We start from the raw sequence: 17,616 nt of genomic DNA, 5'->3' as shown, positions 1-17,616 counted from the left end.
AGGTGGTGTGCAAGACTTTTCAACCAAAGTTAGGGTGTGTTTGGTTGGTGGGTTTTGCCCATAGGAATGGGTATGAAAGTGATTGTTGTTGTTTGGTTGATAGGTTTTTAGAACACTATGGGTTTTGAATACCCCATCAATTGAAAAACCCATACCCAAATAGAATAAGGGTTTCATTCTCTTATTCATTTTCAAGCACTACTATTAGTAACCATTCCCATTCCACCATACTACCAAACATGTTAAATACTTTCACCAAAACCCATTACCATTACCAAGTATTTGATACCCATTCCGATTCCGATTCCGATGTGCAAACCAAACACACCCTTAGTCTTGACTACGTTTGATCAATTTTTCAATGATATTAAAGAAGCGTTAAATTCATCTGACAAATTGACAGTAAGGAATAGTATACCATTCCATCAAAGGAATGGTATACAACTATACGTTTCATCGATCCTATTTGTAATCGCTTCAACTTATGATTAATGTGCTTCTTTATTTTCAAAAAATTAGAATGATGAAAACATCTTTAGTAATTTTTTTTAATATTTTGGCATGTCTTAGATGAAGTTGTGACCGATATTTCAAATTTTGACACTAAAATAATAATTGTGAATAAAAATCAATACTAAAACAATAATCATGGATAAAAATCAGTAAGAATTAAATATATGAATCAAAACTATCATTTTGCTAATACTCGTGAGACCAAAATTAGTATTTACGTCAAATATATATATCTATTAATTATGGGAGGCTATTAAGTCAATGAAACATTCCAAAGAAGAATGGTATTTTACCTTTCACGTTACAAAATCTCCTGACACGAAAAAAAAAAAAAAACTAGCAGTGATGCACTTGCTCCATCCTCTCTTCATGTCAGGCGAGATTTTACCACCTGAAAGGGGAAAACAATGCTCTCTGTTCAAAAATGGGTCCTGCCAAGAATTGCATAAAGAATGGCATAATCCGAGGTCTGTCCGTTGCCAGAAAATGCTCTATATTCACTTTGCTTGAAGCCTAGCTTAATCGAAGCTCTGTCCATTGCCATAAAATGCTCTGTCTTGACGATGAGCGTGTCTATAGAAACCATTTCCTCTTGATGATCTGTACTCACGGTCACCTCCATCAGGACAATCTTGACCATTAACTCGGCCAAAACCCCGGCCTCCATAGCGTCCCCCTCTTCCATCGGATTGGTAGCCATTCCTGCCTCTACCTCTGCCTCCTGTTTTCAAATAAAAGCTTTGTGATGACTACTGAAGCACAATAAATTTGGTTGTGAACTGGTCAATATATCACAATTTTCAACTACTTGAAGAGCATCAATTTAGATTACACTGTTTATAAGGGCTGTGATCACAAAATGAACATAGAGCATAGCTGAGTAAACATGTCATGAATCGAAAATAATACATACTTCCTCGAGGAAAGTTGTTTCTGTTGGGTCTTCTCCCTTCAATGTATAACTGATTCCCACCAATCTGAACAGAATAAGCCTACATAGTTTATTAGGAAAATGTTAAACTCAATCATTATAAGCTACAATGCACTCTTTGAGTGTGCTTTTTAAAACATAGCAGCAAAGCTAGGAGGATAGAGGAAATGAAGCATGACTTTAAGTCAATGGGAGGAATATGTAAATTAGTCACAAATGATTCAATGAAACAGAAGATTATTTTTTAATCTTTAATAAGAACTAAAAAGCCCCAAAGTAAAACATCAAGTAACGTAAGTTTAAACCTTAATTGCATTCTGCACACTTGTGACATCTTCAAACTCAACAAAGGCATAGCATACATCAATATCCTGCATCATTTTTTATGCGATATATAAAATCAGTTTGCTTGGACATGAAGCAAAAAGAATATAAAGTTGAGCTACAGGGAACAACAAAAGAACAAACCTTCCGAGTTCTGATGGCCACACCATCTTGTTTTATTTTACCAAACTTTTTAAATTCCTCCTCAATTTCAAAAGGTTCCATTGTCATTGGTACATTTCTCACATACACCGACTTCACTTCCACTGTAAAGCAACAAAGAATATGTGAGGGGCATGACTGCATGAGTAGGTTGTGGACAACTTTATCTTAAATGCATCTAAGGACTGAAGTCCCCTTAAGAAAAAAAATAGACCTTGGTAATTAAGAATGTTGCATAATATTAGTTAAACTCACATTCATCTTCTGCAGTGAAAAACTCTTCAACCACTTCTGCCCCAGATCTCTCTAGAGTGTTAGATGGCTCATATGGTGTCTGACTAGGGGGCTCAGGTACGTGTTGCGACTCCAATGGAGGAGCAGCAGATTTGTTAAGAGAGGACTGAGGAGGTACTGCTTGCACGGGTTGTGCTTTAGCAACCTGTAAATTTTAAAACAATCAAATGGATAAAACTAATTAAACGTATTTTGGGCCATCATTCTAGTGCAAGTTATGGAGTCAGAGAAAGGCAAATACATACAATAGAAGCATATGTGTGCTTCTGGGGCTCTGGAACTGGTTCCTCAATAACAACAGCAGAAAACTGATCCTCTACAGCATCGACACTTGGAACTGAACCATTTGACGGCAATGCAAAATTATCTTCAAGGACTTGCTCAGGCTGTTCCTCTGCAAAGTAGTAGTTGTCCACTGCTCCATTTTCTTCAGTCTTTGCAGGAGTCACAAAATCCCTTGCATGGAATTCTCCACCCAGCATGTAGTTGTTGGGTACTGCAGAAGCAATAACTAATCTTAAATTTACACGCACACAAACCTCCATTATCTAAAAGACACTGCAAAGCAATTGATTATGCATATAAAGGAACAAATAATTCCAACTTTTCTTTCATATCAAAATTTTGTAACACATCTGAAAGTGGTGATTCAAAAATCATATTTGGGAGCCACATCAATTGAAAGCTAAATGTTGAAATCAAGTAGCATAACCTAAAATGCGAGGAAATTTTTATGCTTAATAATGCCACAACTTTTGTCCTTGTATCTAAAACCGAATTAGTTTTTAGTAGGCTTGGGTATCTTAATTTGTCTGAAAACTCAGATAGGTAAGCTACATTCAGCATTTTAATCCAAAGGCCCAGTTTAAGTAGTACCTTGATCTTGAGTAGTAGCTATAGTATTTGGCTTGGCATCAAGATTGGCCTGACCTATATAGGCCGCTGGATAATGGAGACTCTGTTCCTCATCAACAAAGTGAAAGATATCACTGACAACAAGAAAACCTTTGTCCTGAGGTGCAAGGAAAAAGGTCTGTACAAATTTCTTGCCCCCAATGAAATCCTTTACATGGACGGTACCTGTGACCATGACTAGAACACCACCATTCCACGATTTTAAGGAATGAGCTGTCTTGATCTCTATCCCAATATAATTGAGTGACATTATAAGTGAGTGAATTTGCTGCAAAGAAATCAGAGAAGAAAAATAAGTAGGGTAGGGGCCTAGGGGAAGTGGGTAACAGAAAACGAGAAAGGAGAAAGGAGGAAACAATCAACATATAGAATGTACAAAACTAACACTAATATTAAAGATGACTTATAGAACAATATCCAAAACATCCCAAAGCATTTGTTTTCCAACCCAGTTCACTCACTACTCACAGTTACAAAAAGATATAGGTTGAATCCAATGTGCATACACTTTAAATCACAACAAAATATGTTTTATTTAGGCAATGAAATTGCATATCTCTTGTTGTTTTCAACTCTTTATGAACAAATACTTAAGCAAAAAAAAAAAAAAAAAAACAACAACAACAAAACAAAAACAAAACAAAACAAAACAAAAACAAAACAAAAAAAACAAAAAAAAAAACAAAAAAAAAAAACAAAAACAAAAATTAGAAGTGCAGATGCAGCATATATTTACTCTATTTTTGTAATATTTTGTCAAAGGGGGTAAGTGACACTATAACATCGTGTGTACACAATACATTGCTGTGTAAGCAATGGCCTATGTAATTAAAGGCAGGACCGCAGGAGGCAATTTTTTAAGGATGAAGCATGAGATTTTGGTCAAGGAGAACATGTTTGCTGGAAAAATATTTCAATGCCAATTGTTTGTGCACTTTGCTGTAGTCTATGTGTTCTTAGTGAGTATTAAGGTATATTTTGTGAACCTTGTGTTTACTCGGTACAAATAAAAGTTACCATGTAGTTATGAGAACATCTTAAATCTGTAAATGTCACAAGGGAGTGAGATTCGTATGGTTGACATTTTCAACACCACCCTAGTCCTGGTGAATGTGACAAGATGAGGGATGAGATTTGAGGGGCAGATGGTCAGGGTTACAAATAGGGTAGTAAAATTAATTCAAGCTCTGTGAACATTATATTTAATGTGAAGATTACAATATAACTATATGAACATTGTTCCAGAAATCTTTTGAATACTGCCAAAATCTATTACTCCGTAGTTGTCTACTCAAAATTACCAAGACTGTTTCCACTTTCCAATGATGTAAAAATCGGCCTAGGTGGCCGCGGCGCTAGGCACCCCTAGGCCGAGAAGATTTTGGGTCAAAGACAAAAATAGGAATAATTTTGGAATGAATGACAAAAATGGGAAGGTTTTAAAAAGTGGATAATTTCAGGAAAAACTCATCTGGGACATGCGTTTCTTGTCAAAAACACAAGTTCCAAATGAGTTTCTTGAAATTTTCAAAAACATTTTTTGTTATGGTTGGTAAACGTGAAAGCAAGTGCCACTTGCGTTTCTTCTCACAAATGGATGACCAGCTTTTAGACGTCAAATGGGAGAAACGATTCTTGAACTTGGTTGAGTTCTGGACAGTATGTTTTCTTTGGCAGTGACCAGATCTCCATTTGTGCATGGCTTCTTCCACTTCCAGTTTACCTTGATTGGCAACCTCGGCTCTGCTCAGCGCCTGTTCTAAGCTTGCGTTTCTTCTCACAAATTGATGACCAGCTTTTAGACATCAAATGGGAGAAACGCAAGTGGCACTTGCGTTTCATGTTGACCAACTATTAAAAAAAATGTTTTTGAAATTTTCAAAAAACTCATTTAGGACTTGCATTTCTGACAAGAAATGCATGTCCCAAATGAGTTTTTCTCGAAATTGTCCACTTTTTAAAACCTTCTCATTTTTGTAATTCATTCCAAAATTATTCCTATTTTTGTCTTTGACCCAGAAGATTTTAGCCTCTGGCAGCAGTCGGCACTTCCAACTTGGTCAACTCGGCCGAGTGTTTCTTGAAATTGGTTTGTTCCGACATCATTTTGAGCAAAACAAACCAATTTCCAAAATCCCCCAAATAACATAAATCCCTAAACGGTTAAAACCAAAAAAAAAAAAAAAAAAAAAAAAAAAAAAAAAAAAAAAAAAACTACCAACGTCACAAATCTCCCTCACCCTCTCCACAGCCTAAGCCTCGTCAAGTTGCCGTTATCCACACACTCACAAAGTTGCCACACTCTACAGCGTCGACGTCGCAGTCACAATGTCCACACAGGCCCTTTTTCTTCTTTTTTTTTTTAGTTGCCCGCCTAGTCGGCATCTAGGCGCCCGGTGGGCACCCAACTGGCGCCTAGCGCCTTCAGGCGGCCTTCTACAACACTGACTGTTTCAGTGCAAATAAGCCATAGCACAAACTTGCATTCAGACCCCTTAATAAGCAGCTGGGAGCCTGGGACTGGACTTGTCTAAAAAATAAATTTCCGACAGGAATTGCTTGAACACTTTGAATTATAGAAGTCAGAAGGTTATGTTAAAGTAGGGCAATGCCAAAATTTTCAGTAAAATTAGTTGAGGATTATATATCTGTATATCAACATGATTGTCCGACCCCCAAACCCCTATTGAACCCAAAAAAAAAAAAAAAAAAAAAAAAAAAACAACAACAACAACATGATAGTGCTTCACAGTTACAACAAAAATATGCCAAACTATCAAGTAGTTGTACACTGTTGAAAAAATTAGGATATAGTAAGAATTTAAGCCCATTCCACAAAATTCTAGATTTCCGTAGCTCAATATGGATCTAATATAGGAATGAGCTTCTTTTCTGAATATATTTCAAGTCCCAATTCTGCTGCCAGATGCAGATTTGAAAAGCAAAATCACAGTTTCAGAAACACGGACAATGGGAGCCACAGAGCAACTCAAATTTATCATGTCACAAGTGAATAAAATCTCACTAAATCACCATCTCCAATTTACTAGAAGATATTTCTCTGTTAAATTCTAAATAGTAAATAATTAAAAAATAAATAAATAAATTGAATTACCAGCAACCCAGAGGCAGCCTCCCCGGTGTTGGCATCGATCCGGAGCATCGTGCTAGCATCACTATAGAACTGGTGAACAAACTCCGGCTGTTGCTGCAGTGCCTGATAGTACTGTCCTACGAAGTAGGACCCAACCTGAAATCCCCCAAAAGTAACACCATAATCACGTAAAAAACCACTTCGAAAGTGCTTAAACAGACGTACAAATATGCAGAAACTTATCCATAAATACCGTGTGAACATAGAGACAGAGGGGACACCTGAGCAGCGGAGAAGGAGAAGGGAAACATGGCGGCCATAGAGGGAAGATCACGGCGCCCGGGACGAGAGTATCCAAACCCGTACGATCTGTAAATTTCCACTCGAGAGATACGAAAAACAATAAACACAACGAAATCGAATCGCCAAAACCCCAAAACCCTCAGATTGCCATTAACAATTCTCCCAAAGACGCTCCACTACTCTGTTATCTCTGTTCATAGACACAAAGAGAACGGATTTTGGGAGGGTTTTTCACACGCGGCGGAGCGTACACTTTTATTCTTTATCAGATAAAATTGTCTTTACACATTTAAAGAAAAAAAAACTATTAAATATCAAATCATAATTATTATGAAATAATTTATTTGATAATATAATTATGGTATGATTAATTATTAAAATATACTTAATTATGATAATTAAGTATTTTGGGTACACCCGAATCTACCATTAATATTGTAATCTAATTTGTAAATAATATTCAAAAAAATTTAATTAAAGGTGATTATTAGCATATATTAGTAATTAATATTAATATTAATATTTACCATATATGAAATAATTATCACTATTATTATAATTGAAATTGAAATTGAAATAATTGAAAACAAATAATAGTTATATATAAATTGTATGTCTGTTAAAGACTTTGTATTCAAGTGGTATAAAATGACTCTCTCAACTGGGAGGTTATGAGTTTGAGTTTTAGTGGGCAAATTATTGTATGGATCATGGCACACAATGTTATGTGGACCATAACAAAACGTACATTTTTAATATACTAAATGTACATTATACAATATAATGTACACTCAGAACGAAAATAATGTATATCCCCTGTATACAATATACATTATTTTTGTACTGAATGTACATTATTTTTGTATTAAATGTACATTATTTTATAGTAGACAAAATATAGTCTATACAACTTGTGTGGACCATGGTCCATGCAATAATGATTGGTTTTAGTGGAGGTGGTTTAGCTTATTGGACTTTAGTGGTGGAATGTTTTTGGTAAGTTCAGTATTCCGATTTTGAGCACACTTGTGTTTGTACGTTTTTTTTTTTTTTTTTTTTCAAGGGAAGGGGGACACCCAAACTACTAATCGCCTCTACTGAGGCTCGAATCTATCACCTCCCACTTAAGGGAGCAACTGGATACAATTAGACGATAGTTATGCTGTGCATGGTGCATACGGATGCAAAAACGACGTCGTTTTATTAAAAACGCGCATCCCACTTTTAAAAAAAATTCAGTTTCGATTCCCCTCAACGGCATTATGTTGTTCATTCATTCTGGAATTTTAGTTCATAGATTCTGGAATTTTAGTTTATAGAATATGGATTTTTAGTTCATTGATTCTGGATTTTTAGTTCATCGATTCTGGAATTTTAGTTCATTGATTCTGGATATATAGTTCAAATTATGCACAATATAATGTTGTTGCTGGGAATCGAAACTGATTTTTTTTAAGTGAGACGCGTGTTTTTAATAAAACGACGTCGTTTTTGCATAATTTGCCTAATTACACCACAAGGTCCTTGGTTGTGTTCGCCACCGCCAGCACCATCAACACCACATATTTTTATAAGGGTATTTATGTCTTTTGACCACATATTTCATTTCTATTCCTTAAACCACCAAATACTGTAATATAATTCCTAAAGTCTATTCCTCCCGCGAACCAAACAATAGAATATAATTCATATTCTATTCCTTGCCTATTCCATTTCTTATGGAATAGTATTCCTATTACCTCAAAATTCATTCTGTGAACCAAACATGCTGTTAGAGTTAATGCCATATGAGATCCTCTGAATTTGGTGATTTCGCCACGTTTAATCTTTAACTTTCAAATCCACTCTTTGTGGTCCTTCGAGTTTTGAATTTCGACCAGCACTAATCCTTTTGCTAATTCCTGTCGTTTGTGTTGTGAAAATTAAGGACAAAAGTGTCCTTTCACTCTAAATAGCAAAATTTTGTTTTTATCTCTACCCAACAATTCACCTTCACACACCCAAAAAAAAAAAAAAAACATAAAAGAAATTTCTTATTAACTTGAGCTACCCAGACCACAGATATGCTGAAAACTGCAGTCTTGCTGGATAATCCGGGCGGTGGAGGAGGCACTGCCGCGGTAGTGGATCCAAAGAATGACGGTGGAGGAGGCGGCGACGGCGGTGGAGAAGAAGAGGACAACAACCAGAACTCCGATTATTGGAGACTCAATGCACAGCAGCTAAACAAGGAGGTGATCTGCATGAACCAAAGGGCAATGATATAATTCCCATGTAATGAATTAGTTGTAATCGTTTCCTTCTTGCACCCTCTGGATATATAGTGTACCTCTGTTCTTTCCCAGCTGTAATATACAGATACAAACTTACATCAATACATAGAGCTTTCTTCTTTCCTTCACCATACATGTAGCATACATCCATCATGGTTTCAGAGCTACGTTCCTACACCTACGCGGCTGCCGTCTCCGGCGCCGGAGATACCAGCCAAGGAACGCACACCACGCCAGTAAATCAAACACCGATTCACAATGTTCCAGAGATGATTCCGCTGAGAGATCTTCCTTAAAAGCCTATATTTATATGAAAAGATTGTTGGATTTATACAACGCATAAGATACAAGCTAAAAAATACATACAAAGTTATAGATTCATTAAATACTAAAATTAGATGAAACTTTTAAAAGATCTTGATTTGTATTTAATGTTAATTATAATTGGACTCTACATATGTAAAAAATGAGAAACCTCTATATAAAATCAACATAGTTCTCGCATTCAAAAAAAAAAAAAAATCAACATAGTTCTCACATAGATAAACTTTTTTAAATGAATGAGTTTTACATTTTATAGTTAAATTTCAAAAAAATTTAAATACTACATTGTATAGTTATATTTATATTTTAATAAAATTGTATCTACTTAGTATCATAACATTAAAACAATACTTCTAAAATTGTGTAGGTCAATGTTGCAAAATACGTTACGCGGCCCCTAGGCGTTTTTTTTTTCAAATAATAAAAAAAAATTAAACTAAAAATTATAAAATTCACTAATAAAACATAAGGTTCCTCTAGTTTTTTCTTACAAATTATATACGTAAGTGATTGTAAAATCGTTCAAAATATTGTTGAAGCCATCTAAATACATAAAAAATTAAAATTAAGAGCAAAAGAAGCATTTTTTGGAGAAATTAGATGGCCAAACCGCTTTCGGCTGTTTGTGATGTATAGATCTCAAAAAAAATTACGTGATTTCAAAAAAACATGTGTCCAAAATGAACAATCGAATCAAAAGTTATGTCTTCCCGAACTTTTCACAGTACACTTAACAACACAAAAAAATAAAAATAAAAAAATAATAAAAAATAAACACCGGTTCAGCCGGCCGCGAAGGAGGCCGATTCTGGCCTTCCTCGAGACGGTCTACGGGATTCTAGCGCCTAGGCGCGATTTTTACAACTATGGTATAGGTGCATCGCACGAAAAAAATACTAGTATATTAAATAACATGAGTTTAAATCAAATTTATTAGATAAATAAAAAAGAGTGAAGGGAGACTTACACACTCAAACTTATTAAAGATGGCACACAATCTTTTCAAAAAAAAAAAAAAACAAAAAAACAAAAAAGATGGCACACAAACTTAGCACACCCAATAGATAGTAATAAAGGACAAATAATTAAAACCCAATCAAGTTGATTAGGCACAAACACTTGGGTTTGCAAGCAAGTATTGTTCGACCACCTTGAAAAGCTCCATGGCCTTGTCCGCCCCTTCCTTAATTTCCTCTTCTTTGAGAACATAGTCACCCTTGGTGTGATACTTGATTGTGTTCTTGCAAACGCAGCCGCCATTGCCGCTAGCTTCAATCTTGGCCTCATAATCTACGGATTCCAGCTTGTCTCCCATCACATCTCCCTCCACCAACGAGTACTTGCAGATCAAGTTATCCACGTCCACCACTTCAATCTTGTGTTTCACGTACTTTAAGTTATCTCCTGTACGTTGTTTCAAAATCGACCATATATTTAGTTTTGCATCCCAAAACAATTTTAAAATACATGCTTAATTACCTAGCTTTAACTTTGGATCTAGTTAATTATTAGCGGTGTAATTCATTCGAGTCAAGTTTGAGTAGTCATCCATTTAGAGTGATCAGGTGAGTACAGTGAGGACTAATCAGATCATCCATTTAGAGTGATCTAAAGGCTATGCAATACAAAAAAGGACTGCACAACAAAGTGGATGGATGCACATCAATCCCACTTGAATGCACAACGAATTGTAAAAGAATGCACAACAAATTGAAAAAGAATGCACAACAAACTGAGTATGAAAAATTAAATCCATCGCATAGAATTAAATCACAGCCATTGGCTTATGTAAATGAAAGGATTAGATAAGTCCTCACGTCCTCGGATAAGTCTCATTTGATCCTTAATATATATATATATATATATATATATATATATATATATATATATATATATATATATATATATATATATATATATATATATATTAATTGGTTCCTATGAGGTCATGTCTTCCCGTGCGGTCAGTGCGACATACATCATTAGGTATGCATAAATGCACTATACAGTGTTCGAAAATACACCAGAATAAAATGTCAAAAAATACACCACACCAAAAAAAAATACACCACACATAATGGTGTATTTACGAACACTGTGTGGTGCATTTATGCATACTTAATGGTGTATGCCGCGCTGACCGCACGGGAAGACCTGACCTCACAGGAACCTGACCATATATATATATATATATATATATATATATATATATATATATATATATATATATATATATTAATGCAAAGTTCTAGTGCATGCGATCCGGCCTTAATGTGCAATGATGCGGTCGCACCATTAGGTATGCAAACACACATTAATAGTGTTAGGACCGCACAACAAAAAAATGCACTATTAAGTACACATTACTACAAAATGAACTATTAGGTAGTCATAAACGCATCATACAGTGTTTAAAAACGCACAATTAGGTGTGGGGAGGTATGGTGCATTTTATTTTTTGGGTGTGTGGTGTGTTTGATATAATGCTAAAATTCTTTACTAACCTTCGTGGAAGTTCATCTTCTTGATGGTTCCGGCACCACTACCATTACCATGAACAATTTCGATGCTCTTTATGATCTGTGGCATCACCTTTGGCAAGAGGTTGTCTGAGTCCACATACAGAGCCTTGAACATCCTAGGAGCTGCAACTGAAGTTGCCACTTCATGGGTATAGGTAGCCACGCCCATAGTTCAGTGTTTTTTGCTTAGTTTAATAAAACTAAATATTTGAAGAGATTAAGGTTTGGTAGAATGTTTAGTATTGAGCTGTGGGATGATTATGATAGCTGTGACTGAGCTCTATTTATAGGCATGCATGGTGCGAGGTTGTTGGGTGATACTTGATAGTGTGATAGTGATGAGGAGCTATAATTTCAACAGTCATGGCACCCCATTGTAGACTTTCATGCATGGCAATAATTATATTCTAGATTTTAATGCCACGCAATTGCTTATATATGTTAATTGGATTTAAAAAAAAAAAAAAGGTGATGCCAATTTCACTGGATTAATCCTAAGTCCAAAGGATCCCGCCTCTAGAGTCATTTCAGAGGTAAATAAAAGAATTTATTATAGCTATTATTCGTGTTCTTCAACTATAAATCTATATTGATACTTCTTTTTATTTTGAGTGACGAGGGAATAAATCTGCAATCGCTATCTCATTACATTTCTATCTATATTATTTGATGTATGTTTTACTTCAAATTCAAAATATTCTCATATGTACTTGCTAGAGTAAAATGTTCATGTGCAAAATGAGTTATTTTAGTTTTAGATTAAAAGTGAAACATTTGAGCAACTTGAGTGTCATAAATGAAAATATCACTATAGTCTAGGTCAAGATTAAAAGTTTTTTAAAAAAATATTTATTTAATTACTTAGTGGTGGGATCTAAAATGTGATCTCCTTACATACAATAGAATGAATTGAATGAAGTTTGATAAACCAACTAAACCGGTTTAATTAATTCGCTAATTTTTTGTTAAAATGATGTTTACCAAGCAAATCCTTTTACGTTAGCAAATTTTTTGTTTGGAATAAGGTTCAAATTGACCACTGAACGTAACCTGAAAATGCAATTAGGTCACTGAACGAAAAAAAAGTGCAATTAGGCCACTGAACACTCCAAAAATGTGCAATTTCACCTGATAGCAGGTTACCCTCAATTTTAGCAGGTTATCTGCTTACGTGACAGTTGAGTTGGCATTTTTAATAAATTTTAATTAATTTTTAATAATAACTTTTTATTAATTTTTTTTAAAAAAATAAAAATGACTTTATTTTATTTTTTATTTAATTTTTTCCAATTTTTTTATAAAATTTATTATTAAAATTAATTATTAACAATTATTTAAAAATTATTAAAAATGCCAACTAAGCTGCCACGTAAGCAGGTAACCTGCTAAAATTGATGGTAACCTGCTAAAATTGATGGTAACCTGCTATCCGGTAAAATTGCATACATTTGGAGAGTTCAGTGGCCTAATTGCACATTTTTTGAGTGTTCAATGACCTAATTGCACTTTTTTTTTTTTCGTTCAGTGGCCTAATTGCATTTTCAAGTTACGTTCAGTGGCCAATTTGAACCTTATTCCTTTTTGTTTCTAAACATAACATTATTAGTGTTTATACAAATATTTTTTTATTACATGAATATGTTTCAAATTGCAACTGAAATGTTAAATATTGATGATGATACATTCTTTGAAAATTTTTCGGGTATTAGGTTGAAAAGCGAATCTAAAAATATTTAAAAAATGAAACTAAAAATATACCGGAGTATATTTCTACACAAACTTTAATAAGTCACTGTCTTGACAAAATTTTAGTTTTTGAAATAAAAGTGAAACCTTTTTTAAGGAAAAAAAATGAATAAATTAAACATTTAAATGAATCAATACTATTATTAAAAACAAAATCTTCCTTTTTAACTACCCATCCAAAAACTTAATAATAATAAGGATAGCAGTAACAAAAGGAAACATATAAAAGAATCCGTAATTCGAGAAGCCATAATGTTTTAAAATTATTTCTACGCGTTATTTTACTATTAATTTAATGAATATGAATATAAAGAATATTTTGCAAAAAAAAATTAAAAAAAAAAGAATCAGTTATTTATAATTTAGATTAAAATTATAGGTCGTTATTTTAATATTAATCTAATGAATATAATAAAGATTTTGTGAAAAAATGAAAAATAATTAGTTATTAATAATATATATCTATACTATTATTAAAAACAAAATCATCTTTTTTAATTTCCCGCCCGAACACTTAATAATAATAAGGTTAGCAGTAAAACAAGGAAAAATGAAAAAAAAATCCGTAATTCGAGAAGTCATAATGCTCTAAAATTATTTCTACGCGTTATTTTACTAATAATCTAATGAATATAAATATAAGAAAGATTTTACAAAAAAATAAAATAAATAAAATGAATCGGTTATTAATAATTTAGATTAAAATTATAGGACGTTATTTTACTATTATTCTAATCAATCAATAACAAAATCATCATTTTTAACTTCCCACCCAAGCACTTAATAATAATAATAAGGTTAGCAACAAAAAATGAAAAATAAAAAAAAAATTTGTAATTCGAGAAGTCATAATGTTCTAAAATTATTTCTACACGTTATTTTACTATTAATCTAATAAATATGAATATAATAAGGAAGATTATTTTGCTAAAAAAAGGGAAAAGAATCGGTTATTAATAATTTAGATTAAAATTACAAGACTTTATTTTACTATTAATCTAATCAATCAATACTATTATTAAAAATAAAATCCTCTCTTTTAACTTTTCGCCCAATATAAAAAAAAAAAAAATAGTACTTTGGCAACAATATATTGTTATACTTACTAAATAACAATATATATAAGTGTAGCTCAATATTTTGCAATAATTAAGCAACAAATAATTAAATTAATGATATATAAATGGATCCAACAATATTAAACAATTGGTGTTAATTAAAACAGATTATCCATATATAGTATTTATAGACTTATTTTAGAACCATATATCGCAAGCTCAATGATTTGTTTTAAAACTGAATTTTTGTGCATGTTTCCAATTTGTATATTTCATTGGTATTCAATGGAATCCATACCTCCTCCAAGTCTTTGGTATAAGTTATTACATTCTTTGTATCTTGCTATGAGTTTGATAGATTATCACGGATTTATAAAAAGATTGCGAACATGAAGTTATTATCTTTTATTTCCAGTGAATTAAAGTAAATGACTCACCAGGTTACTGCCACATTTATTATAATTTTACATTTTTTTGAAGTGTCAAAGTAAATATCTCTAAGTGAAACCAAAATATATATACAATAGTTTATAATTAAGTTTGAAGTGTATCATTTGAGATATTTGTTTAGCTTAATTTGTAGAGTTAATATTATGCATTTTTAAGAACAACTCATGGTGTTCAATACACTAACCATTGAACAGTTCATGGTGTTCAATAGTATTAATAATATATTCATGAAAATGTTGAGATAAACCATTGGACATTTGAATTCTTTAAGTCATCTGGATGAGAAATGTTAGACTTATTTGTCAACTAAGTTTATAAATTTTATTTGTATAAATCAAAATTAAACAAGCATAACATTAGAAAATATAATCCATCCAACCCATTTCATCAATTACACTATATAATATTTGTTATTATAATTTATATAATAATTAAATATTAATCTAAATATTCTTAAGATATTATAACAAATTCAATTCATTGCATGTAACGTACGCACAAGTTAAAGTACTAGTTGAATATAATGGCAACAAATACTGAAATACAAGTTTGAGTGGGAAAAGTAATAATATTCACTCCTTTTTTAACATTTTCGTTCTTGATGTCCCAGTTCTGAAATTGTATAGTTAAAAGTTAAAACGTCATTTTTTTGTTTTTTGTTTTTTTTTTTTGTTTTTTTTTTTTTTGTTTTTATTTGGTGGGATTGGCCCGCTAACACAGGAAAAACAAAACAACGTAACTACCAAACTCTAATGTTGAAACTCTAATTGTTTGTGGTTGCAACTACCAATTTTAATTTAAACGTCATAATAATGTTGAATTTTCATCATCCCAAAGTTTAAGATTGTATGACTAAGTAATGACCGGCATCAAAAGTCTAAAAGACCACATCGGATTTGCGGAATTTTGCTTATTTTTCGACATTAAATCCGGAGTTCTGCATGTCCACACCATTAGTTAGAGCTTAGAGGAAGAGCAACATCAATCAATAGTAGGCAAGATTGCAAAAAACGTTAGGCGCCCCTTAAGTGTCAAGGGAGTGCCTAATCGGCGCCTAGGCGCCGATTATTTATTTTAAAGAAAATTTTAAAATTAAAAATTGTGAAATTCACTAATAAAACATAAAGTTCCTATAATTTTTTCTTACAAATTATTTACATAAGTGGTTGTAAAATCGTTTTTAATATTGTTAAAATCATCTAAATTATTTTCATAAGTGGTGGTAAAAAAATTGTCTAAAACGGACAATCGAGTCAAAAGTTATGCCTTATCGAACTTTCTACACTTTTCAACAAAAAAAAAAAAAAAAAAAAAAAAAAAAAAAAAAAAAAACTAAAAAACGCCGGTTCGGCCGACCGGTTAGGCGCCCGGTTCGGCCAATTAATCGCCGCCTAGCCGCCCGGCCGCGGAGGAGGCCGATTCCGGCCGAATCGTCCGCGGCCGGGCGGCGCGTAGCGCCTAGGCGCGATTTTTGCAGCATTGATAGTAGGAGATTTTTTTATTTTATTTTATTTTTTTTATTTTAGTTTTTACATAAGTCAATTTTATTTGAGGTTTCATGTCTTTTGTGACAATTATAAATTTAGTCTCAGATTATCGTTTTTGTCATTTAACATCCTAGATTATTATTTTTTTAGATAATTTTAGTCATTTTCATCCCTTTCTTATTTTTAGTAAGAGCATTTTTGGTTTTTTATACTTTTTTTTTTTCAATCAGTTTAAAACTTTAGATAACCTCTGATTTTTAGTAACCATATTTTTCAACCAATTTTTAGTAAAGTCCTAAACCGGTTGAAACCAAAAAATAACAAAAGAAAAATATGAAGAGACAAAAGTGCGCTTACTAAAAATAGTAAAAGTCATGAAAAGGACTAAAAGTGTCCAAAAAATAATAGTCTGGGATGTTAAATGACAAAAACGATAGTCTATGACTAAATTTGGAATTATTACCAAAGACAAAGGCAATAGTCCTGAAGATTATGACGATTATGCCTTGAAGGGTTATGGTTGTAGTCTTTTTCCCTTAACTAAGTTTTTTTCCCACATAGTTTTCTTAAGTTAAGGTTTTTAGTAAGGCAATCAGTACAATATATGATTTTACAAATATCATGTACTCTTTTCTTCTACTAGGTTTTTTTCACGTGATTTTCCTAGTGAAGTTTTTAACGAGGCATGAATATATTTGAATATATACTTTTATACTCCTTTTGTCTAGGTTTTTCCCACAGGATTTTCCTAGCAAGTTTTTACGAGGCAGGATCATGTCAAATAATGTGCAAGGGGGAGTGTTATAAACAAATCATTATGGTGGCATTATTATCCAATTGTAACAGTTGTAATAGTTATTACCATTTATATGTATCCATTTATTCATTGTTACCTTGGTATTGTATATAGAGATACTTTTGTAATAGGAACTATGGATGAATGAAGTGGATGATCCTCTTTCTTATCGATAATCTCTCTGAATTTTCTTAACAGGTCCATTGTTTTTTGGGAATGCAATGTTATTTGGTGAAATAAGTCTATTCTATCGTTTGGTTCATTGGTTTTTTTTTTCTAAGGAATAGAATTCTGCAGAATATGTTATTTCTTTTAGAGTTAATGCTATTTGAGGTCATCTGAATTTAGTGGTTTCACATTTAGTCTTTAACTTTCAAATCGACAATCCGTGGTCTTTCGAGTTTTGAATTTCGACTGGCCGTAG

At 32.7% G+C, this 17,616-nt stretch overlaps 2 protein-coding genes across 2 annotated transcripts; both read right to left on the bottom strand.

Annotated features, from left to right (window-relative positions):
* Positions 1–720: 720 nt before the first annotated feature.
* On the bottom strand, positions 721–6,788 carry LOC109176533 (putative G3BP-like protein). Its single transcript, XM_019325997.1, has 9 exons — positions 6,515–6,788; positions 6,255–6,389; positions 3,101–3,407; positions 2,470–2,720; positions 2,186–2,369; positions 1,913–2,034; positions 1,750–1,815; positions 1,427–1,505; positions 721–1,234 (listed from the first exon to the last, which is right to left on the bottom strand). The coding sequence occupies exons 1-9, from the start codon at positions 6,551–6,553 to the stop codon at positions 1,032–1,034; spliced, it is 1,386 nt and encodes a 461-aa protein (XP_019181542.1). The 5' UTR covers positions 6,554–6,788; the 3' UTR covers positions 721–1,031.
* Positions 6,789–10,047: 3,259 nt separating this feature from the next.
* LOC109176535 (pathogenesis-related protein STH-2-like) lies at positions 10,048–11,904 on the bottom strand. Its single transcript, XM_019325999.1, has 3 exons — positions 11,638–11,904; positions 10,163–10,537; positions 10,048–10,119 (listed from the first exon to the last, which is right to left on the bottom strand). The coding sequence occupies exons 1-2, from the start codon at positions 11,822–11,824 to the stop codon at positions 10,239–10,241; spliced, it is 486 nt and encodes a 161-aa protein (XP_019181544.1). The 5' UTR covers positions 11,825–11,904; the 3' UTR covers positions 10,048–10,119; positions 10,163–10,238.
* Between the last annotated feature and the right edge of the window lie 5,712 nt (positions 11,905–17,616).

Source organism: Ipomoea nil, unplaced genomic scaffold (assembly GCF_001879475.1).
Source record: "Ipomoea nil cultivar Tokyo-kokei standard unplaced genomic scaffold, Asagao_1.1 scaffold0706, whole genome shotgun sequence".
NCBI classification, from domain to species: domain Eukaryota; kingdom Viridiplantae; phylum Streptophyta; class Magnoliopsida; order Solanales; family Convolvulaceae; genus Ipomoea; species Ipomoea nil.
The sequence above is the reverse complement of the archived record's forward strand: the minus strand, read 5'-3'. Positions and strand labels throughout refer to the sequence as shown.

What these genes read in the sequence shown, in the direction of transcription:
- LOC109176535 (XM_019325999.1), bottom strand. Translation starts at nt 11,824, where the DNA reads ATGGGCGTGGCTACCTATACCCATGAAGTGGCAACTTCAGTTGCAGCT. An exon ending in GAAGATGAACTTCCACGAAG is followed by an intron (nt 10,538 to 11,637) that starts GTTAGTAAAGAA and finishes AACAACGTACAG; the next exon opens with GAGATAACTTAAAGTACGTG.
- LOC109176533 (XM_019325997.1), bottom strand. Translation starts at nt 6,553, where the DNA reads ATGGCCGCCATGTTTCCCTTCTCCTTCTCCGCTGCTCAG. An exon ending in AGCTACTACTCAAGATCAAG is followed by an intron (nt 2,721 to 3,100) that starts GTACTACTTAAA and finishes TTGCTTCTGCAG; the next exon opens with TACCCAACAACTACATGCTG. An exon ending in TGGCCATCAGAACTCGGAAG is followed by an intron (nt 1,816 to 1,912) that starts GTTTGTTCTTTT and finishes AAAATGATGCAG; the next exon opens with GATATTGATGTATGCTATGC.